The following is a 16,379-nucleotide window of genomic DNA, read 5'->3' as shown; positions in this document are numbered from 1 at the left end:
AAAAATTTTGATTTGTAAAGTTGCCAAAAAAATGTAATCTTCTAGATCTTGGCTTTTAATGTAAGTTTCAACTTTAAATCAACTTCATATGTAATAAATAGTTTAACCAGAACTTAAATATTTTTAAATTTTTTTAACCGGAACCGAAAGATCAAAACTGAAATAAAACATTTTTAAGCATTGAAGATGACGGCCCTTTTAATTGTTATGTATACAGGGACATGGTATAAAAAAAGGGATATGATATGACGAAAAATAACTATTGTGTTGTTTTTACATTTTTGACTGACATTTTTGATGCATCAAAATATAATTAAATTAGTGCTAGGCTTTTAACCATAATGTCTACTCATTCAATGGCGTCCAACAACCAGCCATGTTTTAAATGTATTAGTCGTAAATTGGCTAGTAGCAAACTTCATTATTTCGTTGTAAAATGCACTTTGTTCTTTGTCCTGTGTTTTAGTGAATAATAAACTTCCACTAATTAAGCTAAAGTTAACAATAACCTAGTTAAAAATGCAAATGTGTATTTTCAGAGTCTAGATCATACTTAAATTGATTCACTTATGCGTACTCGTATATGTGAGAACCAATTTGCTTTGATTTCGAATTTGATTTGATTATGGCATTAAGTCAAAGGTGCACTCTGCAATCAAACTTAACTTAATAAATAACTAACAACTAACCTCCAGGCCAAGACAAATATATTTAGCTACCAGACATTTTCAACCCATACCTTACTATAACAAATTCTTGTGCTTATAGTAATCTTATAACTTATACTTATTAAAACGTATAGTACAAACTTATACAAATAGATTTACTTACTCTTATATTAATTCAAATACTTATATCAATCTGATTGGGCTCTTTTGTTTTTTTTTTTTTTTAGCTTGTTTAAATATTTAACTTTAAATATTTATAATTTTACGAAGCAATTTTCTTAGTGTGTGAACTTTGACAATTTGTTTAGCTTTGTTGTGTGAAAATTTCAGCCTCCTTGGTCTTATGGGTCAATGAGTCAGTCAGTCAGTCAATGAGTAAGTCAGAAAATTGTGATTACTCACACAATGTCCGTGTGATAATTAAAGGTGCAAAATGTAAAGGTTTTAATGCAATTCATAAGTATATAATAACCGTTTAACTACAAATTTCCATTGAGAGTAATACTTGGGTGTACATATTTGCTAACTGGCTTCAGGGATTCCCTAAAATTACTCATTAGCACGTGCTAATCTAAGACAGAGTATACATACTTATGCACATGTAAACAAGGGAGACTAAGCAGACTCCTATGGGTAAAAATAAGTGCGAGTATCTTGCAGGTTACAAGTACTATGCTGTAGATACACTGATATAAAAACGGTTCTGAAAACGATTCTAGAACAAACAATTCTTAAAATGAGAAAGCACATTTTGTATTAAAGACATTTTTTAATAACAACAAGTTTTTATAAATAAGATCGAACATTTTTTTATTATCAAAACCGCAAGTATAACTATAAGGAAAAATGTTTTTATGCCCGTTATTTAAAAAATAAGTAAAGGGTATATTGGTTGTTGGAGGCATATCCGACCCTATAAAGTATATATATTCTTGATCAGCATCAATAGCCGAGTCGATATAGCCATGTGTGTCTGTCCGTCTATCTGTATGAACAATACGATCTCAGAGGTAGAGCAACCATATTTGGCACACAGGTTTCTAAATACCCCACGCAGATCAAGTTTGTTTCAAAATTAAGCCACGCCCCCCTCCACCCCCGTAAATCGCGAAGAGCTGTTCGTTCGTCTGTATGAACAAAGGGATCTCAGAGACTATAAGAGATAGAGTAACCAGTAACCCCACGCAGATGAAGTATGTTTTAAATTTAATAAGCTAAAAAAAAATAATAATTTTCTAGCTTGGCATTTTTATAAATGCGTCCATCCTTGACAAGAGTGGGACTCGAACCCGCGCTTGTTTTTTAAACAGATGCGCCGACACTAACCATAATGCAACGTGAACATTATTGATTCCACATGAAAATATAAAATATTCAAATTTCCTAAGTTGATGTTTTTTTCAGTGTAATCTTTACACTCCTCCTCCAGACGGTGCTCAAGAAAGTGGAAGGCCAAATACCCTGAAACCAAATTTCGTGTCAGAGAGAAAATTTTGAGTGCCCACTCCAGCACACATGATTTGCTTTGGTTTGCTTCTTAGTGGTAGTCTGGCTTAAATGGCTGCTAGCAACATTGCTACACCTCTCTTCGTTGCACTTGTTGTTGCTGTTGCTGTCACCTTTTTGCTTACGATTCTTGCTGGAACAGGCATCGTCCTGTTAGGGAAACTTTGGTCTCCTTTACATTTCAGTCAAGTCGGTGCTCAAAAAGATGCCATATTTGATGTTCATTTCCTGCAAATGTTGCGGTTGTTGTTGCTGATTTGCCTCCGGCTGCAATTCTCCGGAAATATTTTAGGCGCTCATTACCAAAAAATTGCATGTGGAAATTTGAATCCATAAAGATACTTAAAACAAATTTGAAATCCTCTTAAAACCTTAAGCAGATATGGCTTTTTAGTGGGCCTTAATTTGGTCTGTTATATATGTACATGTGCATTGTACATATCTCAAACCATTGCTGGATTATAACAGTTATTGCTGCCTTCAAAGTAGTTGCTTTCCTTCTGCGCTTCGGGAAATTGTTCAAATTTGTGTTAAATACGCATCAATATGTTTCTCAAGCTTAATTTGACAGATTTAACAAATTTGTAAAGATAAGAAAAAATCATTTTTCAAATAGGAACCAGTAAATTTAAAATGCTTTAAGATTTTGAAACAAAAGGAAAAAATAAAAACAAATCTGTTAAAACTTTTATCAATTATACAATAAGTTCAAGCCAGACGTGTCTTTTAAAATTGATTTCGGACACGGGCAGGGCCGGGTCTCTTAAAGAATTTCCCTTCGTGCTGCTTTCGTCACTAGCGCGGACTGCCGTCCGCAGTGATTTAGCATAGATCATTTGATATAACGAGTTTGTTATATGAATATACATACTAAATACATATGAGTTAGCTTATAATTTATTATCAGACAAAAAATAAAGTTTTGTAAAGAGAATTTCTAGATATTTGTATAATATTTGCAATCGTACTCTTGCTCTAGAATCTAGATTACTCCACGCAGACACGCAATTACCAGCACTAAGTGCGTTAAATGAATCAAATAAATCTGATACTTTCCTCGAAAAGAATGAACCACATTATCTGATTTGAAAACTAAATCTGAATCTGGATATGTAGTTGCACAAGGATTATACATAGCTTGATCCACAAAATGCTTAGCCTTTAAGGCAATTGATAATATTGTATTGTTCCTGTTTAGGCACAAGCTGCAGCCACACTCATATTGATGGATTGACAAGTTACATGCATTTCTAAGGTCCGCAAAAGTCAAGTTATTGACACACTCGTAGTCCCCATTTGTTGTGTGTGAGGTACTTAATACTTCCAGCTCCCCTAATGTAAGCAGACTTTCAAATTTCATAGGATTCGACTTCGACTTTGACCTACTCCATGTGGATCCATTTTGACTTGTTTCGTCTTTGGTTAGATCTCGATGGCGTCTCCCAATTCCAAATTCCTTGTTCTGGCCGCTTGTCGACAGAAAGTTACAGTTGTAGGAAAGAGATCCCTTTAGGGGCTGATAATTGTCGTGGGTTGACTCAACATGAGTCAATAGATAATCACTTTTGTCACTGCTTTTTTGTAGGCTTTCGTCAGTCTTTGGTACTCTTTGATTCGAGCCAGCAATTAATGCGAGACTTCCTCTACGATACGAAATTTTTAAAAGTTAAACTACTGGGTAACAACTCAATATACTTACCTATACATCCACATCTTGCATATAACATATATTGTAATCGGAAAAGATATATTGTCAAAAAAATTAAATAAATTATTATATTGATTTGATGACATTTAAACTAGGGTATACTAAGTATAATGGTTATTTGTCTTTAAACAACATATAATTTTTTTTCTCTTATTAAAGATTCCAATGAGAACAATGCACCCTCTGGGAAGTTAAGCCTTCTTGCCAACTCCTGGCAGAGCCCAACGTTGTAAATATTAATAGCTTTGTAAAACTCATCTCTAACTATCTCTAACTATACACAAACTTGAAAATACGAAAAACGGTATAATTTCAGATCAATAAAAAACTGAATTAGTTGTGAAAAAAAACTTTTATTTCAAAACAAAAGCTCTTTGATAATAATATATATATATATATATATATATTCAAATAGTACTTTGTTTCGTTTCTGAATTAAATCAGCTACAAATTACTTGTAGTCAGCCATGATTTGAGATTATTCAGTCCCGTCTGTGTCGGCAAAAGTCAAACCGTATATTTTTTGTCGTTTTTTAGCAGTGGACAAAACGTTTATCTGGGTACAGCTAAACTCTCCTCGACTACAACTAGGCAATAAATTTACCGCCTCACTAACAGTTGCCATTTTATTTTTCTCTCTGTGACATAGTCCGCCACTTTTACAGATTCTCCGTTTCTCCTCTTCTTCTCGTACTGTCTGGATTTTATAAACTTGACGGCAGTAGATTGGTAACTGAAGTGGCAACGCCAACCCGCGTTCATTGCACATTTTTCCTGAAGTAAATTAAATTTTATTTGATTTTAAGTGAATTATTTACTATCTTGTTTTTTGTCGCTTTTACCAGAACACTGTTTGATATTTAGTGATTTTCATTTGTCTATCAAAGGATCTTATCAATTCCAGCTAAGTTATGAAATACACCGCAAATTTTTGTCTGAATTGTTATTTAACATTTTGTAAAGTCTTAAGAGTCACATGACAAGTGCCAAACTATTTATATATACTCGGGATAATACTTAGTGTCAGTAATTCACCTAGTAAGACAAAATTGGTTATCAGAAATTTTGGGGCATAGAAAGACTTTCATCACTAGACTTTAACCTCGTAAAGAGGTTTTTTTTGTAATATAATACACTACATTAATTATTATAATTTTCAAAAATATATTATACAATTTAAACTTTGTTTAAAATTAACGCAATTGTTAATGTTGATTAGAAATATATAACAAATTTAATTTCACGTCGACTGATAATTGCAAGTAGCTGCCTTAAAGTGAGCTAGTTAAATTTTCTAAAAATAAAAAAATGTGTACTCAAAAGGGGACACCATGGTAGATGTACAATCAACTTCAATTTGAGTTTACAACTTTTTCAGTAGCAATTTACTGCGGATTCTTAACTGCCACGGTCTTAGCCAAAGAAATTGAGCGTAAGTTAACAGACAACTTGAAAATGTTTCTCTATATACATATACATATATATCAAGAAAGTCAACAGCTTAGAAGTTTTAACAGTGTGGATAGTTTCCTTTTTTGCTAAGCTTACTCCCTTTAATCTGAAGTTATATAATGGACATTCCAACTTTTTTTCATATTCAAAAATTAGTTCATATGTATTTGTCTTAGTAAAAAATAACATATCTAACTAGCTTAGATTAATATTAAATTTAATTTGCACTTTTATTTATCTTGCTCATCTGGAACTCAATTGTTAAATTCTTAAATTGTTAAAAAAATATAGTAAATACATGATCAATAAAATCACAATTTTGTAGAAAATGATAGTCAAAACCTTGTATGATATAAATATTTTATTTCAGACTGACTGATGGTCAGAATTATCATAATAAAGTCAAAACAAACAGCGAAATGCAAGAGAAAGAGGAATAGGGTGTCATAAAAAGGTGAGCAATCCAAAAGCGAACGAAAGTACAAAAATGTGAGATACCCTGTACTTAGTTCTAAAGCTCCCCAACACCCTATTGTACGCACATTAATATGCATATTCGTAGAAATTTATAAAAATAGTTTTGCAGGTAATTTATGATGTTAATTAAAAATTTGAATTGCAAAGCGTTAAAGTGTTATATACAAACTGTGCAGATTTTTCACATTGAACTCAGGTTTCGTCAGCAGCGGGCTGTGAATTAAAAAAAAACAAGTTCGTTGTCGACGAAACCTGCATACTGTGTGGAAAGACAACTTCTAAAGGGTAGTTGTAAAAGAACATATATGTATTGATTCTTAAGTCTGGAAATAATTTAGATATAATGATAAGCATATGGATAATCCAACTGTATTTTTTTAAATTTTTAAATTGTTTTTCTATTTATTTGCGCCTGATACAGTTTTTAAACTTTGTGTTAGCTGATTCCATAAGCGAACAGTGTGTTAAGTATTACAATAAACATATTTACACACACAAAGACATATGTGTACTTTTAAAGGGTGTTTTTTTTTGAGTTGGTTTTTCGAGTAGAGATAAAGCTGACATTTTTTTGTTAAATCTGGCAACTCAATGTCATTTTTGTTCAGTTTGGTTTGCCATTTTACCATGAACAGGTTGACAAAGAACAACGCTTGCAAATTGTGCAAATTTATTTCGAAAATAATAATTCAGTTCGCGAAGTTTACCGCAAGCTCCGTCCATTTTATGGTCGACATAAGCGTCCATCAGAGCAATTAATTCGGCTCACCATGGATCGTTTTCGCACTACGTTTACTCTATGTGAAAATACGCATCCGCAGAGACGTCGAACAGTGCGCACCAAAGAAACAATTGCCGCTGTTGAGCAAAGTGTTGAAGAGGACCCGAATGAATCGATTCGCCACCGTGCACAGCAATTGGAGCTTTGTCCATCAACTTTATGGAAGATTTTGCTCAAAGATCTTGGCTTACGACCTTACAAGATCCAGCTTGTTCAAGAATTAAAGGCGCGAGACCATGCAATGCGTCGTGATTTCGGTGTATGGGCCCGAAATGATGCTGGAGAGTCAGTTACCGATAATGGAAACGTCACAATCGATTAATTAAAGAAACCATTCGATGAGCGCATAATTTTACGGAATGGACCTGTCAATTGGCCACCAAGATCGTGTGATTTGACACCATTGGATTATTTTCTTAAGGGATATGTGAAGTCGCTCGCTTACGCCAACAAACCACAAACGTTAGGGGACTTGGAAGCCAACATTTGTCGCGTTACTGCCGACATACGGCCCCAAATGCTCGAAAAAGTGCTTGAAAATTGGACCTCTAGACTAAAATACATCATGGATTGGTCTACAATGTACGAGTAACTCAACCGCATTTCCCTCAACTAAATTCCGAGGGGACTAAAACATTTGCACACTTTTGGAAGGAGTGCACATAGACAGTCAGCAGTCACTGTGTAGCCAATAAAGTGCCCTTAGACCTGCGCAAATATCATTTTGTCCTCAATTTTCAGCTTAAGTGTTAAAAGTCAACCGAGACGAAAATGAAGAGTCACAAGTATTTTCCGGCATTCACATCCCTGGACATTACAACGTTACATATGTACATACAAATATACACTGATAAAAATGACCAACTTCAAAAAACAAGAACATTCATCTTAAATATTTTGTTCTAAAAATAAGATTATTTTAAGACCAAATTACTAAAACTAAGATTATTAATCTAAAAAAAACTTAAACTCATAATATAAGAATAAAAGTCTTAAATTGTTAGGAAAGTTTAATTAGGTACTATTTCATATCAAACAATGATGGCACCATGGCGCTCTGGTTAGAGAGGGGCGCTTCAGTTGTGAAGCAGTAAGCGGCGGTTCGAAGCCCACTCGTAACAAGTTAAAATAACATTTATAAAATTACTAAGACAGAATAAAATGTAAATAAATCAAAATTTAAAAATAAAAAAAATTATGTATACAAACAATAATTTAATTTTTTTTTTGTTAATTTTAGATTTTATGTTTAAGAACATTATTCTTAAAATAAGAACATGGTTTTATTTAAAATGTTTTTAAAATCAAGATGCGTTCTTCTAATTTAAGAATTTTATGTTCTCGACTCATTTTTTAGACCAAAATCTTGATTTTAGAAAATTTTTTTAATAGTGTACATATATATATTTATATATTGTACACACCCACAAAACATGCGAACGCGCAAAATGTTTATTACGGAAGTTCATATCCGGTTAGTGAAATTGGAAGCTGCACAAGTCGTAATAACTACGTTCAGACCTTACAGTCTTGTTTTTGCCATTGGCTAGAACTTAATTCAAAGTCTTTCTCAGGATGAATTCGGATGTAACATATAAATGAATGTAGAGGTACCATTGTGTAAATACACATAATAACGAGTAGTACGAATGTAGGATTTATTAAATAAATGGTTTACTTTGTTTATAAGAAGCCTAAATAAATCTTAGAATTAATCTGCCACACTAAAAAAAAAAAAAAATAATTTAAAAATCAAGAACATTTATCTTAAATATTATGTTCTTAAAATAAGATTATTTTAAGACAAAATTACTAAATTACTAAATTACTAAAAATCAAGATGCGTTCTCTCAATTTAAGAATTTTATGTTCTCGACGCATTTTTTAGACCAAAAATCTTAGTTCTGAGACCAAAATTTTGATATTAGAACATTTTTTTTATCAGTGCAGTAACACATAGCAATAGCCTATCCTACATTTCAATTTGAATATAAATGCATATGATTTTTTAAATGTTTCAACCTTTAAAAATAATGTGTTAAAATTTAAGCCGAATTGGATTATTATTGTAGTTTGAAAGTTAAGTTAAGTTAAGTATGCAGGAAAAGAAATTTTGATCAAATCAACAGTCTATTCAAAAACTATGCCGTATTTTGAGGCAAAAAGCAAGTTAGATTTCTTGGTTACTCTGGCTTTTATAGTCTTTGAGATCTAGTTCGTATTCCGATCAAGTATATTCTAGTATTTCCAAGGCTATCCATCTTTAATATAAGAATTAATTCAGTCAATGGTTTTTTAAAAGTTTATAATGTTCTAAACAAAATAAGGATTTCATAACTTTATTTTATTACCCGCTATTAAAAAAATAAGTAAAATAATAATAATAGATAACGTTAATTAAACTGTCTATAGTTTACGGTTATTAACGTTATCTATTATTATTACTTATCATCTTACTTAATCGCATCAAGCTCCCCTAAAAGTATGGAACGGGTATTCCTATAGTCGGTGTCTCGACTGTGGCCTTTCAGAATAGTTAATATGTATATTTGTTGCTTGCCAGACCGGCTTCATGACTTTTCCCCATCGGTTGTATTTTTCATGCTCGCTCTTTATTTAATGCTTAAAATTACAAATTAAACTTTTCTATTTATTAATTTTTAAATTACCTTTCTTACTTACTCTTTGCTTTATCGCATAAGGTTCTTACAACGCCTGTGATTATCCTCAGCTGTTAATAGGGCCAATAAATTGTAATTTTGTGTAGGGTTTCAATTAATTTATTTTAATTTAATTCTATAATTTAGTATAATATCAATTTGAGGGAGGGCTGGCCTGCCTTTGTAAAGACAATAATTAATTAATAACAAAATCATTATGTTAGGAAAAAATAATTGTAAATTGAAAAAAATTAATTTATAATGCACTGGGTTGAAGTTATAAAATTAAGAAGTTAAAAATATAAAAATATATGGCAATTTAAATTATTGCAAATTAAATTACTTCTCTGGCACTATATAAAACCGAAAAACATATGTTTATCTGTGTACTCATTTGTCACTGACAAAACTCGTGCACATCGAAAACCCAAATTAATACCTAAGCATTAAGTAGAAGAAACCATTACACATATACAAATATTCAGTGATGAGTCGTTCCTCCTAATACTTTAGAGTACTATCTAGTATCTGAAGCGATAAGAATAAGTTTCAATAAACAATCGTGTTTTAGTTTAGTTTTCTTACATCAGCGCTAGCACATAGACTATTCCCTCAATATCCAAATAATATTTAATAGTTGTTATATTAAAAAAAAAACAAATAGTGAAACAAATACACGAATGTAAATTGACTTAATGCTGGAACCAAGAGGAACAATAAATTACGAACGAATGCCATCAGTTACATTCAGGTAAGAACACAGCTCTTTAATTTTGTCAGCTGTCTAACGCTAGGAGTTCCTATTCCCATATCTATATAAACAAGAGATACGGAAAGAAGTGATATTTAAAAAATATTTAATAAAATTCCATGTGTATTTTTAATAAATAAAAATAAGTGTAAGTTTGTGACTAACAAATTGTTTATACATATTTCGATGTTTATAAGATTACATTACAAGATATTATTAACAAGGTTAAGCTTGCCCTGCACTGATACTTAAATGTGTGAATACTTTATGTGTTAAATATATATTTATAAAACACAATCACATGTCTGAACATTTACTTACCTTGAACACATTCCAAGGAATTATAAAATATGTTGTCTCGAAACAATTCTAGGAATTGTTAATACATATAATAATGCTCCCAATTTCTAGTTCAGACTAACTATTTATATTTGTTATTATTATATTAACATTTATTTATAATGAATTGTTAATATAATTTGTAGTTCAGACTTACAATTTTATTTGTGTGAATTATGTTAGATATATATTTTAAGATGGCGAAAGCAACCGCCGAAAGAGAAAACTAATAACATTGCTAATGAACAACTCAAACTCAATCTCAATCTCAGACTTTAGCTGAGTGAAACTGTCTCAGATTGTCAGTTTCAAAAACAACATTGTGCTGTTAAGTTGTTAAAACAGTTCAAGCTTCGTGTTCGTGTTCGTGCTCGTGGTGCCTAAGAAATTTATGCATTTCAAATATAATACTATTAATATGTCGCTGAATAATATAAATACAAACAACTTCTACGAAGAACCGATTACGTTGTGGAAGACAAAGCAGCGCGTTCACTATAGAGATGACGTTGTGGTTCGTCCCAAAAAGTGCGTTTGTTCAGTGTTAAATAGAGATACAGATACAGATACATTTACAGATACAGATGGACATGGGCTGTGCCAATGCCAATGCCAATGCCCATCTCTAGTTCAAAATCTCTACCAACTACAGTTGCATGCTTACGTTGAATCATAAAATTAATATGTTAATTTTAAAAAATACTCATATGCATGCTTATACACTAAAAAAAAGGTTCTAAAATCAAGATTTTGTTCTCATAACTAAAAATATTCGTCTGCATCGAGAATATAAAATTCTTAAAGTTAGAAAACACAGCTTGGTTTTAAGCACATTTCAAATAAGAATTATTTAATGGAGATAGTGCATTAAATGCATTCAGAAATACGCATGAATCGATATTTACATTATACTGTTTTTATAAACTGTTAAACTGTTTTTTTAAGCACATTTTCATATTTGCTTTTATACTTAGCTGCTCTTCGTTAATGACACACTGAGCGAATTTGTGTTAAATTAGCACATTGCGTATACCTACATATGCAGGTATATAACAAACGTGAACATTTCATGTTTGAACAAAACTTACGAAAACTGTGACAAAATTGTCTGGCCGTCTAAATTATCGAGTTATTTTTATCAGTAAAATTTTCAATGATATCCGTACACACAACATATACATATTAAACATAATACAGAAATACACATGTTGGTACGTATATGTCAGTATATAGTATAACTCGATTAAGTTATCGAGCAGTTAACATTCAATCAATTATATTGGGAGTGATGATGAACGATTTAAATTGCACGAGAGTCACATACTTAAAGATATCAAACCAAATTCTGAATGGGTACCAAACCGATAATTATAAAATTTGATACAAATAATATGTAATTATATTATTTTATCAATTTGTGGACTGATACTGGGCTAAGGTTTCTGTTTGTTATCAACCGGTGATAGCTCTATAAAGTTTACCGTCATTGCACCAATGTTAAATTGGCTAATTACGGGTGCTTCAATGCTTCCTAAGACCTTAGCTCTATTCTGAAAGTGCTTCTGCTCAAAGCTTAGGAAAAATCAATCAAAAACCCATCGACGTGATATCCAATTTCTGAATTAGGCAACAAATAAAAAACAAAATCTACCCGATTGTTCAGTAAAACAAGAAAATCAGTTTGGGTAATGTCAGTTGATTCGAAAACATTAAGTGGACCAGAGGCATTGGTATAAATATAATAATATGAGTACGTAAATGTATGTGTGCAACTGTATACAAGTCAACGCCGCGCTTAGTACTCGTTCCGAGTACTCGTATTCGTAAATTGATACCAAATTTAACGTCAGCAGCCAAGTATTTACGGACAGTTGCGAATATATTACGACAAGGCAACCAAAAAAATCGATATCCTCTTCACGTCTAACTCCTGCAACGCCTCCGCCTTCGCCTTCTCCGACTACGCCCGCGGAATATCAGCAACGTAATCACAACGACAGCAAGTCGATTAGTGCTACATCGAATTCAGTAATACGATACGCTCGTACTGCCTGCGATCATTGCGGCCATCACAATATACCGATAATGTCACATCCCATATCGCCGCTGGCTAAATCGCAGACCAATTTGGAGTTGGTAGAGCACGGTACGGTCGGTACGGCTCGTCAGGCCCTTTTGCCATTACCGGCAGTTGGTATACATCGCAACGACTCGGCCTGTACACTTCAGGTGTCCCGTCGTCCATCGATTCTTCTCCAGGAGATACTAACCCAGCGACCACCAGGCTTAGGACGCAAGGATCCCAGTAATTTCTTGCATCAACGAAACTCCAACTCTACAAAAGCAGGGTATTGCCGGTCTTTTATAATATTTATTGCATGTTGTACTCCATTTTATATATATACATTTTTTTTCGAATACGAATATGTTATGACTTATTGACAACGGGTAACATTTTATCGCCCTTACATAAGAAATCTCCACGGAACGGGAACGGTTACCGGCAGTACGGCGACTATAAACTTCCAAAGCGGCTCCGGTAGTGCGCGAAACGGTTCCGCTGCTTACTACAGCGACAGCGGTGCGAAAAGCTTTCAAGCCAAACAACAAAAGGAAAAGAACCGACGAACGGGCAAGTAAGAGCTTGTAATTATAGAGACGCTCAATTACAGTGAGTAACATCTGTTTTTTTTTTTCACAGCGATGCCATTAGTTCTGCCTTATCTGCGACTTATTGCAAACTTTTGGTGCTGCTGGGTGTATGCCTGCCCATCACGGAAGTCATATCCGATAAAATCCCCACCTACGTTTATCAGGGCTTCTATGTGTACCTATATGCTGGTAGCATAATTTTTGTGATATTTCTATATATAAGCGCATTTCGTAACCGCTCGCTCTTCAATGCACTTAAAGATTTCCGTGAGTTTTATAATTATTTACAATTTTATTTTCAAATTTGTGTTTATTCCTTGTATGCAAAATTATTATTTTAGAGTAATCAATACCAAATTTCCAAATCAAAGCATTTCCGCGAAAGTATCACATGTAATCATTATATATTGCATTTATATTTATTTTATTAAAATAAAAATCACTTTTAAACTATGGCTTACGGGTAGGATATTTTTGCAATATTGTTGCGTGTCCTAATAAAAGTTAGCGAATGGAATCATTCAAGTCAAAAAATGGTTTGAAAATGATCGCTCCAGTTTCTTTTAGCTTAAAAATGATATTAACTTTTATTAATAATAAATAAAAATCATATTTAGTAATGATTACATATGATTTTTATATTATTAGCTGTGATATAATTATTATAGTTAGGTTTTTGTATAATCTTTAAAAATGAAACATTTTTATTAATTTTTATGTAGTTGTAATTTTTTTAATACAGCTTATAATCAGGGGTGCCACAGAAAACAAAACCACCTACTAAATACCAATTATAATTGTAATCTTTACAATCATTACAGACGAAAAGAATAGCAATGTTCACCTGAAGCATAAAGTTACCCACTTTGGGAGCTTTTATCTGCGGGTCGGCGCCATCGCCTTCGCCATCGGTACAATGGTATATTCAGGACTAGAGTTTGGTCAGTTCTTTGAGTTGAATGGTCATCCAGGATGTCGGGACGTGTTTGTAGCGATCACCCCAATTTGTCGTATGGTACTATGCATTGCCCAAGTGCAGTTCATCTTCCTGAATACCACCTATATGGATATGGCGCGTCACAAGGTCTTTTCGCGATTTGGCCTAATGCACATGGTGGCCACAAACCTTTGTGAATGGCTATACGTATTGGTCGAGGAGACAAAGCACGAAATATTTCACATAAGCCACAACGACATTAACCCTGCCCAAGATCCAGTATTACACAGCGGGCCATATGGTGGTCCTAACTGGCCAACTGTGAACGAATCTATTCACGGATCACTGAACGGATCAGTACACACTAGATTGAATATCGGCAATCATTCCACTGGAGGAGTGCTTCACAATATACTGACGAATATTACAATGCTAGTTGGTAATACCACGATGGTTCCGACTCTGGCTCCGATTCCGATTTCGACACCGACTCCAACATTTGCATCATTTAGTGGTTGCTCGCGGACAACAATTATGGGGGCACTGGTCCAACAATTGTCGCCGTTTCTCTTTCCGTGCACAATCGAATACTCATTGATATGTGCGGTAATACTATTTGAGATGTGGAAGACCGTGAAATCAATTCCGGACATCGACAAGACACGTAAGAACTCGGTAAAGCCAGTTGCTCAGAAACCGGCTCATCACTTCTCTGTCGACTGCTCCCAGTCACACAAGGGTCTCTTCTTTGGCATTCTAATCATTGTTATGACCATCATCTCGATGATTATGTACTTTGTGCTGTACACGCAACCCGGCTACGAGCTCAGCGCAACTCAGGAAGTAACACTCTGGGAGACTGTCATGTACTTCTTGTGCGCCTCAGCAGTAATAACTGGTAGGTGTTTAATTATTTTCATCTTATTTTAAAAATACACATTTGTAAATAAAAACATCTTTACGAGGTAAAAGTCTAGTGACGAAAGTCTTTCCATGCCTTAAAATTTCTGATATGAAATTTTTAGACGAACGATATTCAATTTAAATAATTCGTAAAACCAAAACAAAATTCGGCATTTGGCAATTCGCAAAGCGGTCGCCATTATTCGTTATATATAAATTTATATATATTCAATTCGAAATATATCGTTCGTCACAAAATTGGATATCAGCAATTTTTTAGCATGGAATGACTTTCGTCACTAGCCTTTTACCTCGTAAAGAGATTATTTTTTGTAAGATATCAGACATTTCTAGAATTTCATATGCTTCTGACATTGTTATATGACATTGTTATTGCATATTCAAACTTTATTCAGTTTTCATAAGCAATATTTAGCATTTTAAATGATTGTATTTCCATTTATTTTTATGACAGGCATGATCCTTATGCGAGATCTTAGGTACATCAAGGATACGAGTGATGAGCATCACTCAATGGATTTAGACAATCTATTACTGGTTGTGGCGCAGACAGGCGTTTATTTGTACGGCATGTTTAGCATTCTTGGCAGCTATTTTGCCAAGTGGGACACGGTACCCGATCGAGTTGAGGGCATCATAGCCGAGGTATTCGGAGTCGTACAGACCTCATTGCAAACAATGTTCATATTGCATGCAAGTCATCGGCGCTGCAAGGGATCTAAGCAGGTCCGTCGAAAGCCCGGACGCGAAATAATCACATTTCTGTTGGTCGCCAATATTGCCATATGGTTTGTCAACACTCTGATCAAGGGACGAGCTGTATTTCGTGAGACGCACCTTATGTTCTTTGGCATTTGGGGCTGGACAATTATCACACATATATCAATGCCTCTAGCAATTTTTTATCGCTTTCATTCGACGATATGCCTGTTTGAGGTCTGGAAAATTACATACAAGGCCAAGTCCCATTAACTAACTTGCATTCACATTTGTTTTTTTTTTTTTTAAATAGCATATATATATGAATAATGCTTAGAAGAGATAAGTTATTATTTAATAAGTATATGTATTTTGTATACCTTGTATTCAACCCAAAGTATGTGTAACGCTTCCAGTGTTATTTGATAGAGATAAAGCTTTATTTATTTAATTGAATAAAAAGTCTGACCAACTTCAAACTGTCATAACTTCGTCAAAGCAGATTTTTAATGGAATATAATTTTGATCATTTTTCATTCAAATTTATTTCAAATCGTTAAAAACAATGTTCACTCTACAGTCTCAAGTTTCCACATTCAATCAACTCCTTATATCGTAATAATATAGCAGTCCAATCCAATATTCGAAACAAACTTAATCTGCGTATGGTATCTGAGATTTAAATAGGTGTTTATAAAGATGGAAGGACAAGACGAACATGGCTTAATCGACATTGCTGTTGATGCTGATCAAGAATATATATACTTTACGGGCTCTGACACGCCCTCTTTTGCCTTTAATAGGCCCATGAACTATTTTAATTAT

The 16,379-nt window shown here is 33.4% G+C and overlaps 2 protein-coding genes across 3 annotated transcripts; one reads left to right on the top strand and one right to left on the bottom strand.

The window, feature by feature from the left end:
* Nucleotides 1-3,108: 3,108 nt before the first annotated feature.
* Nucleotides 3,109-3,924, bottom strand: LOC117793253. Its single transcript, XM_034633541.1, has 2 exons — nt 3,874-3,924; nt 3,109-3,817 (listed from the first exon to the last, which is right to left on the bottom strand). The coding sequence occupies exons 1-2, from the start codon at nt 3,885-3,887 to the stop codon at nt 3,157-3,159; spliced, it is 675 nt and encodes a 224-aa protein (XP_034489432.1). The 5' UTR covers nt 3,888-3,924; the 3' UTR covers nt 3,109-3,156.
* A 5,918-nt stretch (nt 3,925-9,842) lies between these two features.
* LOC117792314 (proton channel OtopLc) lies at nt 9,843-16,027 on the top strand. 2 transcript variants are annotated; one of them, XM_034632518.1, is made up of 6 exons: nt 10,746-10,870; nt 12,193-12,690; nt 12,817-12,978; nt 13,044-13,261; nt 13,816-14,829; nt 15,310-16,027. In XM_034632518.1, the coding sequence occupies exons 1-6, from the start codon at nt 10,761-10,763 to the stop codon at nt 15,825-15,827; spliced, it is 2,520 nt and encodes an 839-aa protein (XP_034488409.1). In that variant the 5' UTR covers nt 10,746-10,760; the 3' UTR covers nt 15,828-16,027. The 2 variants fall into 2 exon arrangements, with proteins under 2 accessions (XP_034488320.1, XP_034488409.1); XM_034632429.1 differs by lacking the exons at nt 10,746-10,870; nt 12,193-12,690 and adding an exon at nt 9,843-10,003.
* Nucleotides 16,028-16,379: the final 352 nt, after the last annotated feature.

Source organism: Drosophila innubila, chromosome X (genome assembly GCF_004354385.1).
Source record: "Drosophila innubila isolate TH190305 chromosome X, UK_Dinn_1.0, whole genome shotgun sequence".
In the NCBI taxonomy this organism is placed as follows: domain Eukaryota; kingdom Metazoa; phylum Arthropoda; class Insecta; order Diptera; family Drosophilidae; genus Drosophila; species Drosophila innubila.
This window is presented reverse-complemented; position numbering and strand designations above follow the sequence as displayed.